This window comes from Hyla sarda, chromosome 9 (genome assembly GCF_029499605.1).
Source record: "Hyla sarda isolate aHylSar1 chromosome 9, aHylSar1.hap1, whole genome shotgun sequence".
In the NCBI taxonomy this organism is placed as follows: Eukaryota; Metazoa; Chordata; class Amphibia; order Anura; family Hylidae; genus Hyla; species Hyla sarda.
The window spans coordinates 7855328-7865339 of NC_079197.1; the positions used below are offsets into that span (position 1 = coordinate 7855328).

The 10012-nt window shown below is 44.9% G+C and overlaps 1 protein-coding gene across 1 annotated transcript; it reads right to left on the reverse strand.

Annotated features, from left to right (window-relative positions):
* Positions 1 to 225: 225 nt before the first annotated feature.
* LOC130291773 (lipocalin) lies at positions 226 to 8706 on the reverse strand. The gene is made up of 7 exons (XM_056541011.1): positions 8549 to 8706; positions 4151 to 4290; positions 3088 to 3164; positions 1960 to 2073; positions 1715 to 1816; positions 688 to 711; positions 226 to 342 (listed from the first exon to the last, which is right to left on the reverse strand). The coding sequence occupies exons 1-6, from the start codon at positions 8642 to 8644 to the stop codon at positions 689 to 691; spliced, it is 552 nt and encodes a 183-aa protein (XP_056396986.1). The 5' UTR covers positions 8645 to 8706; the 3' UTR covers positions 226 to 342; position 688.
* Between the last annotated feature and the right edge of the window lie 1306 nt (positions 8707 to 10012).

Here is a 10012-nt window from a genome sequence, read left to right on the forward strand (position 1 = left end):
AGCTCGCCCTAGGACACCAGGATTCCGTTCTGATGTGTATACCCCCCATCTTGCATTTGGTCAGTGACTCGTTCATGTATATAGTGAGGACTGGTGACAGTAGCAGAGTCATATTGTAACTAGGGGGTTGTAGTTGTAGGGTCCCCCAGCAGCACAGAGTATTAGAGTAACAGTCCTATCTGCAGAGTGTACACACATCCAGTAATAAAGAACATTATACAGAGGTGGCGGGGGGAATATGCCGTTTATTGTGTGCAGACTGTAAAAACAATACTGTAGCGCTAACTCCATCTATAACATAGACGCCATCTAGTGGAGACATCAGGGTACTGACTCTTCTCTCTGGGGAGGAAAAGAAAGGAACAGTAAAGCTGGATTCACATTATGGAATCTCTGGGCAGAATTTCTGCTGGAGATCAAGCCGGCGGCACTAGGACCGCACGGACTGCGGATTTCTGGGTGGATCTTTTGGGAGATCTGCTCAGAAATGCATTGACATCTATGGGAACAGCAATATAGTCGGAATCTCATAGAAGTCTATGGGCTTTAATTTTAGGCAGAACTCCAGCTGTAGCCTGCGACTGTCAGGGCATGCTGGGAGCTGTAGTTTTGCAACAGCTGAACAGTGACTGGTTGGAGAATCCTGTTGTATAATGTCATTGAGGTGGTCGGCTCCATAATACTCACCTTAGGCTTCGGACATGCAGCTGTCTGTAAAGAGAGAAGATAAGACAGGATCGGTTTAGTCTATAATACTTACAAGGCGGTGGTAGATCATGTGATGCGCAAATATTAGTGAGGTGGGATCCTGTGTACGTGAGACCACGCCAGCGCTGCACATACACAGGACCCTCTCATCATACTACCTTTGAGGAGTGCATTGTATATTTGGACCTGAGGAAGGCACTCCTTGTGTGCCGAAACGCGTCGTCCGCATTGTCAAAAATAAAATATTTATTGTCCTGTGCTGGCCTGAGTCTATCCAATTTGTGACCTCCTTTTGAGAAGCACCTACAAGACCGTACTTCCTTTTTCTGTTACTACCAATTCTCCGCTGGCTCCGGCTCCCATAAGGGAGTCCAGATCCGGTCCGAGTGCGGCAGCCATTCTTATACCTACCTAATCCTTACTTAAAGGGGTACTCCGGTGGAAAACTTTTTTTTTTTTTTAAATCAACTGGTGCCAGAAAGTTAAATAGATTTGTAAATTACTTCTATAAAAAAGATCTTAATCCTTCCAGTACTTATTAGCTGCTGATACTACAGAGGAAATTATTTTCTTTTTGGAACACAGAGCTCTCTGCTGACATCACGAGAACAGTGCTCTCTGCTGACATCTCTGTCCATAGCAGCATATGTTTTCTATGGGGATTTTCTCCTACTCTGGACAGTTCTTAAAATGGACAGAGATGTCAGCAGAGAGCACTGTGGTTGTGATGTCAGCAGAGAGCTCTGTGTTCCAAAAAGAAAAGAATTTCCTCAGTAGTATTCAGCAGCTAATAAGTACTGGAAGGATTAAGATTTTTTAATAGAAGTAATTTACAAATCTGTTTAACTTTCTGGCACCAGTTGATTTAAAAATTTTTTATAAAAAAAAAAGTTTTCCACCGGAGTACCCCTTTAAGACCCGACAATGTATGAAGAAGTTTGTGCAAATGATACATCTCCCCGTAGTGTTTGTCATGGGGCCTCTACTGTCTGTCCCTATATATTACCGGTCTGAGGCAGGATCAGGATGTTTTCGTCGCTCAGCCCTTGTTCCTTGGCCAGTTGTTCGAATTTCTCCACGAGCTCAGGTCTCAGGCTCTTGTCTCTGCCTGTAATGTGGAGAGGGATATAGTTGCAAAACTACAACTCCCAGCATGCCCGGACAGCCTACGGCTGTCCGGGCATGCTGGGAGTCGTAGTTTTGCAACAGCTGGAGGTTTGCAGCATTGAGACCACCGTAAGGGGCACTTACCGAACAGGGACACGATGGTGTTGACCTCGCTGCCTTTGGTCTTGGTCGTGTGCATCAGGATGTATTCGTCGTAGTTGGTCTCCACCACGCGGATGTTGTGGTCGCTGCCGTAACCTGAAGGGTTAAGCGGATTATACGTTATTTCTGTAGCATCTGGTCAGGTCTCCCCCTAAATCTCAGACCAGGAATATTAATACAATGTCTCTGGTCCAACCCAGTCACCTCATTGTGGCTCCGCAACTTTAAAACTACAACTCCCAGCATGCCCTGACACCCTAAGGAGACCAGCTGTGGCAAAACTACAACTCCCAGCATGCCCTGACACCCTAAGGAGACCAGCTGTGGCAAAACTACAACTCCCAGCATGCCCTTATTTCCCGTGGCGCTCTCCAGCTGGTTCAAAACTACAACTCCCAGCATGCCTTTATTTACTGTGGCTCTCCAGCTGGTTCAAAACTACTACTCCCAGCATGCTCTAAGGAGAGTCTATGACAGATCTTTGAATTCCCTAAAGCTCTGGGAAGTCCAGCTATTTCAAAGCTACAACTCCCAGCATGCCCTGATGCCTTAAGGGGACCAACTGCCTGGCACCCTAAGGCCAGCTGTAGCAAAACTGAAACTCCCAGCATGCTTCAGTGCCTCCAAGGAGGGCGTGCAGCTCTCGAATGGTTGAGAAACTACAACTCTCAGCATGCCCTGATGCTCTAAGGAGAGTCTGTGCCTCTACAGTTGTTGCAGAACTACAACTCCCAGCATACCCTGACACCCTAATGAGGCCAACTGTCACAAACTACAACTCCCAGCATGCCCTTATTTCCTAAGGAGTATCTGTGGCTCCCCAGCTGTTGCAAAACTACAACTCCCAGCAATCCCCAGTGCCCCAAGGAGGGTCTACAGCTCTCCAACTGTTGAGAAACTACAACTGCCAGCATGCCCTGATGCTCTAAGGAGAGTCTGTGGCTCTTCAGTTGTTGCAAAACTACAAATCCCAGCATGCCTGGAGTTGTAGTATTGCAACAGCTGGAGGTGCAGAGTTTGGATATCACTGCTTTGTCCCCATTTACAATATGGTTTTTCCATTGTATCAGCTCATCTCGGCTCACAATGTTCAGCGTGGCAGGGACTTACGTGGACTCTTGGACAGGTAGTGTCCGGGCCGCTCGGTCTTCATGTAGGTCATGCTCCTCTTCTCACATCGATCCTGCCTGAAATATTATAATAATGTCACTCCGACACATCCGGCTTCCATAATAATCAATATTTATATTTCATTTATTTATAATATATATATATATATATATATATATATATCTTAATTAGAGATGAGCGAACTTACAGTAAATTCGATTCGTCAAGAACTTCTCGGCTTGGCAGTTGATGACTTTTCCTGCATAAATTAGTTCAGCTTTCAGGTGCTCCCGTGGGCTGGAAAAGGTGGATACAGTCCTAGGAGACTCTTTCCTAGGACTGTATCCACCTTTTCCAGCCCACAGGAGCACCGGAAAGCTGAACTAATTTATGCAGGAAAAGTCATCAACTGCCGAGCCGAGAAGTTCGTGACAAATTGAATTTACTGTAAGTTCGCTCATCTCTAATCTTAATTATGTATATGTATATAATATCTATATATACACCAAAATATAAATAAACCTAAATATATATATTAAAAAATATGTATATATATATATATATATATATATATATATATATATTATATACAGTATACCTAAATAAACCTAAATAATAATTTTCTTAAATATAAAAAATTTACATATATATATATATATATATATATATATATATATATAAATAATTAAAAATAAATAATTATTTTCTTAAATCTAAACTAAATATAAAATTATTTATATTTCATTTATATTTAAGAAAATAATTCTTTATTTATATTTAGTTTTATTGATGAAATTAAAGCTCAATGCTGGAGCCGTCCCAGAAGCAGACGTACAAAGCCGATGCAGCAACTTTCCAGGATTAGATATACACAGTTGGTTTCATCCAAAAAAACAGCGCCCCCTCTGTCCTCAGGTTGGGTGTGGTATTGCAATACAGTTTATTGGAACTGAACTGCAGTACCATACACAACCTGAGGACAAGAGTGGTGCTGTTTTTCAAATTCTGGATAACCCATTTCCCGCCACCCCCGTTACCCTAGTTGTGATTTATTTGCCCTTACTTGGGGAAGGTAGCGACCACGTCGAGGTTCCCATCAGCGGTGGGGGTGATGACGGTCGTGCACATCTTCAGCTGTTGCTTCTTGGCCTGGAACCAGGCGGAGTTGGAGGCCAGGCCTATGCCGTACCACTTCCCTAAAATCTACACATCCAAGGATTGTTAGTTACGTGCAGTGAATGGCGCCGTTACCCCTAGCAACCAGGTCCGCGCCACTTTTCAAAACTGCATGTTGGGGGCAACACCACTGATAGTTCTACCTAATGTAGTATTTCCCAACCAGGATGCCTCCAGCTTTTGCAAAACTACAACTCCCAGCATGCCCAGACAGCCGAAGGCTGTCTGGGCATGCTGGGATTTGTAGTTTTGCATAAGCTGGAGGCACGCTGGTTGGAAAAAAAAAAAAAACTGCTCTAATGTATAACTAAAAGTTGTGCAAAGTACTAATTGACTTATTTTCATATTTCTCACTGTTTTCTTCTTTTTTTTTTTTTACTGTCATTTTTATTTAGATTTTTTCCTATAATAAACAAAAAAGACAACAAAAAAAGAAAAAGCATAACATTTCTCACTGTTTTCAAGATCTCTGCTTGCTGTCAGGAAAAAATTTTTAAATTTTTTTTAACTTATTTATTATTAATTATTATTATTATTATTATTATAAAAAAAAATTCTAAAGGGGTACTCCGGTGAAAAACTTTTTTTTTTTTTAAATCAACTGGTGCCAGAAAGTTAAACAGATTTGTAAATGACTTCTATTAAAAAATCTCAATCCTTCCTGTACTTATTAGCTGCTGAATACTACAGTGGAAATTCTTTTCCGTTTGAAACACAGAGCTCTCTGCTGACCTCTGCTGTCCATTTTAGGAACGGTCTAGAGTAAAAGGAAATCCCCATAGCAAACATAAGCTGTCCAGGACAGTTCCTAAAATGGACAGAGATGTCAGCAGAGAGCACTGTGCTCATGATGTCAGCAGAGAGCTCTGAGTTTCAAAAAGAAAAGAATTTCCACTGTAGTATTCAGCAGCTAATAAGTACTGGAAGGATTAAGATTTTTTAATAGAAGTAATTTACAAATCTGTTTAACTTTCTTTCTGGCACCAGTTTGATTTAAATAAAAAAATAAAATAAAAAAAGTTTTGCACCGGAGTACCCCTTTAAGATGCACAGATAACAAGAAAACAATACTAAACATCTTCTGCCCCCAATCTTAAAATGGAAAAAATGTAGAAAGATATCAAGAAAGGCTGCGTAGGATTTGGCAATAGTCATAACAGTAAGGCTAGACAAATCCCAGGCGCCCACATCATAGGTTTTCGTAAGCCCTTTCCAGTAAGGGGTTGCCCATCTTTAAAAAATAAATAATATAATAATAATGATTAAAAAAAATACAATAAATTAAAAAAAACTGTGTTACTTACCTCCACCTCCATTCCCACGCTGATCCCCCGTTCTTCCTCTGGTCGGCACTACAGTGTAACAGGTGCAGCGGACGTCAGGTGACCGTGGCAGCCAATCAATGGCCTGGCCGGTCGCTCTCCATAACCAGTACAGAAGTGTGACCGCCGAGGCCGTTGATTGGCTGTGGCGGTCATGTGACAGAATGGGGGAACAGAGGCGGAGGATTTCTTAAGAAGTTGATGTGGATCGTAAAACACAGAGGAGAGATGATGGGGACACTAATGATTGTTACACAGGGGGTGATGAGGGGACACAAATAACTGGGACATGGGGTGATGAGGGGACACAAATAACTATGACACAGGGGGTGATGAGGGGACACAAATAACTGTGACACAGGGGGTGATGAGGAGACACAAATAACTGTGACACAGGGGGTGATGAGGGGACACAAATAACTGTGACACGGGGTGATGAGGGGACACAAATAACTGACACAGGGGGTGATGAGGGGACACAAATAACTGTGACACAGGGGGTGATGAGGGGACACAAATAACTGTGACACAGGGGGTGATGAGGGGACACAAATGACTGTGACACGGGGATGAGGGGACACTAATCACTGTAACACAGGGAGAGATAAGGGGATACTAATAACTGTGACACAGGGGGTGATGAGGGGACACAAATAACTGTGACACGGGGATGAGGGGACACTAATCACTGTAACACAGGGAGAGATAAGGGGATACTAATAACTGTGGCACAGGGAGAAATAAGGGGACAATAATGACTGTCACATGGAGAAATGTGATTCTTTTTGGATTTCCTCTGATGTCATGACCACAGTGCTCTCTGCTGACCTCTGCTGTTAATTTTAGGAGCTGTCCAGAGCTGGAGAAAATCCCCATAGCAAACATATGCTGCTCTGGACAGTTCCTAACATGGACAGCAGAGGTCAGCAGAGAGCACTGTGGTCGTGACATCAGAGAAATCCAAAAAGAAAATAATTTCCTCTTTAGTATACAGCCCATAAAAAGTACTGGAAGGATTAAGATTTTTTTAATAGAAGTAATTTACAAATCTGTTTAACTTTCTGCCACCAGTTGATTTAAAAATAAATAAATAAAGTTTTCCACGGGAGCACCCCTTCAAGGCACAGTGATTGGGAAACACTGGTATACACTGGTGTCTATGGGTGGTGTGGGCGCACGGCTGTATACTCCAATGTTTTCCATCCAGTGTGCCTCCAGCTGTCGCAAAACTACAACTCCCAGCATGCCCGGACAGCCAACAGCTGGAGGCACCTGGTTGGAAAACACTGCCCTGTGCACAGGATAGAGGAAATGTTGATGATGTGATACAGAGCTGTGACGTAAGATAACCTCAGCTCTGCTACATATGTGTCTACTATAGCAGAGCTGAGTTGGTCTTCAGGCTCTGACATACCATAACCTCAGCTCTACTACTCCTGTGTCTACTATAGCAGAGCTGAGTTGGTCTTCAGGCTCTGACATACCATAACCTCAGCTCTGCTACATCTGTGTCTATTATAGCAGAGCTGAGTTGGTCTTCAGGTTCTGACATAAGATAACCTCAGCTCTACTACTCCTGTGTCTACTATAGCAGAGCTGAGTTGGTCTTCAGGCTCTGACATACATTAACCTCAGCTCTACTACTCCTGTGTCTACTATAGCAGAGCTGAGTTGGTCTTCAGGCTCTGACATACCATAACCTCAGCTCTGCTACATCTGTGTCTACTATAGCAGAGCTGAGTTGGTCTTCAGGCTCTGACATACCATAACCTCAGCTCTACTACTCCTGTGTCTACTATAGCAGAGCTGAGTTGGTCTTCAGGCTCTGACATACATTAACCTCAGCTCTACTACTCCTGTGTCTACTATAGCAGAGCTGAGTTGGTCTTCAGGCTCTGACATATGATAACCTCAGCTCTACTACTCCTGTGTCTACTATAGCAGAGCTGAGTTGGTCTTCAGGCTCTGACATACCATAACCTCAGCTCCACTACTCCTGTGTCTACTATAGCAGAGCTGAGTTGGTCTTCAGGCTCTGACATAAGATAACCTCAGCTCTACTACTCCTGTGTCTACTATAGCAGAGCTGAGTTGGTCTTCAGGCTCTGACATACATTAACCTCAGCTCTACTACTCCTGTGTCTACTATAGCAGAGCTGAGTTGGTCTTCAGGCTCTGACATACCATAACCTCAGCTCTGCTACATCTGTGTCTACTATAGCAGAGCTGAGTTGGTCTTCAGGCTCTGACATACCATAACCTCAGCTCTACTACTCCTGTGTCTACTATAGCAGAGCTGAGTTGGTCTTCAGGCTCTGACATACATTAACCTCAGCTCTACTACTCCTGTGTCTACTATAGCAGAGCTGAGTTGGTCTTCAGGCTCTGACATATGATAACCTCAGCTCTACTACTCCTGTGTCTACTATAGCAGAGCTGAGTTGGTCTTCAGGCTCTGACATACCATAACCTCAGCTCCACTACTCCTGTGTCTACTATAGCAGAGCTGAGTTGGTCTTCAGGCTCTGACATATGATAACCTCAGCTCTGCTACTCCTGTGTCTACTATAGCAGAGCTGAGTTGGTCTTCAGGCTCTGACATACCATAACCTCAGCTCTGCTACATCTGTGTCTACTATAGCAGAGCTGAGTTGGTCTTCAGGCTCTGACATGCATTAACATCAGCTCCACTACACCTGTGTCTACTATAGCAGAGCTGAGTTGGTCTTCAGGCTCTGACATAAGATAACCTTAGCTCTACTACTCCTGTGTCTACTATAGCAGAGCTGAGTTGGTCTTCAGGTTCTGACATAAGATAACCTCAGCTCTACTACACCTGTGTCTACTATAGCAGAGCTGAGTTGGTCTTCAGGCTCTGACATAAGATAACCTCAGCTCTACTACTCCTGTGTCTACTATAGCAGAGCTGAGTTGGTCTTCAGGTTCTGACAGATGTGACTCACCTTGTCCTGCTTGAAGTCCGGCTGTACAGGCACATCCCCGTTGGCACACAGGGCAGACAGGGCGACAAGGGCGAAGCTGAGCACGAGTCCCTTCATGGTCCTAGGTGGCTTCTAAAGTCTTGTGTTGGCTCCTGGGCTGTGAATGCAGATGGTGGAGCCGCAGCAACTTATATAGCGGGTCAGTGAACAATCCCACAGCTGGGTGCTGGTCCGGGGGCTTGGGTTGGCAAGTCCTAACATCACCCCCGTGTGCCCCCCACAGAGAATGTTATGGAAAGTGCCCAGTGGGTAGGGGAGGAAGCCGGGGCGGGGGTGGGCGCAGCGACAAAGGGGTCATCAGTTTTTCTGCCTATTCCAGCTGTGCAGCACATTGGCTTCATTACACCGAATAACAAAGTCCCTGTACGTGCAAATACCGACCCCTGGGTAAATGCTGCGTATGGAGTTATAGGATGATGTGCCTGCAGCACAGTCAGCTCTGCTACATCTAACACACGCAGCCGGTAGAGATGAGCGAACTTACAGTAAATTCGATTCGTCACGAACTTCACGGCTCGGCAGCTGATGAGTTATCCTGCATAAATGAGTTCAGCTTTCAGGTGCTCCCGTGGGCTGGAAAAGGTGGATACATTTCTAGGAAAGAGTCTCCAGCCACCAGAGCACCGGAAAGCTGAACTAATTTATGCAGGCTAAAGTCAGCAACCGCTGAGCTGAGAAGTTCGTGATGAATCGAATTTACTGTAAGTTCGCTCATCTCTAAGAGCCGGTTTTGCTACATCTAACACACACAGCCGGCTCTGCTACATCTAACACACACAGCCGGCTCTGCTACATCTGACACACACAGCCGGCTCTGCTACATCTAACTCACACAGCCAGTTCTGCTACATCTAAAACACACAGCCGGCTCTGCTACATCTAACACACACAGCCGGCTCTGCTACATCTAACACACACAGCCGGCCCTGCTACATCTAACACACACAGCCGGCTCTGCTACATCTGACACACACAGCCGGCTCTGCTACATCTGACACACACAGCCGGCACTGCTACATCTAACTCACACAGCCAGTTCTGCTACATCTGACACACAGAGCCGGCTCTGCTACATCTGACACACACAGTCAGCTATACTACATCTAACACACACAGCCGGCTCTGCTACATCTAACACACACAGCCGGCTCTGCTACATCTAACACACACAGCCGGCTCTGCTACATCTAACACACACAGCCGGCTCTGCTACATCTGACACACACAGCCGGCTCTGCTACATCTGACACACACAGCCGGCTCTGCTACATCTGACACACACAGCCGGCTCTGCTACATCTGACACACACAGCCGGCTCTGCTACATCTGACACACACAGCCGGCTCTGCTACATCTGACACACACAGCCGGCTCTGCTACATCTAACACACACAGAGCCGGCTCTGCTACATCTAACACACACA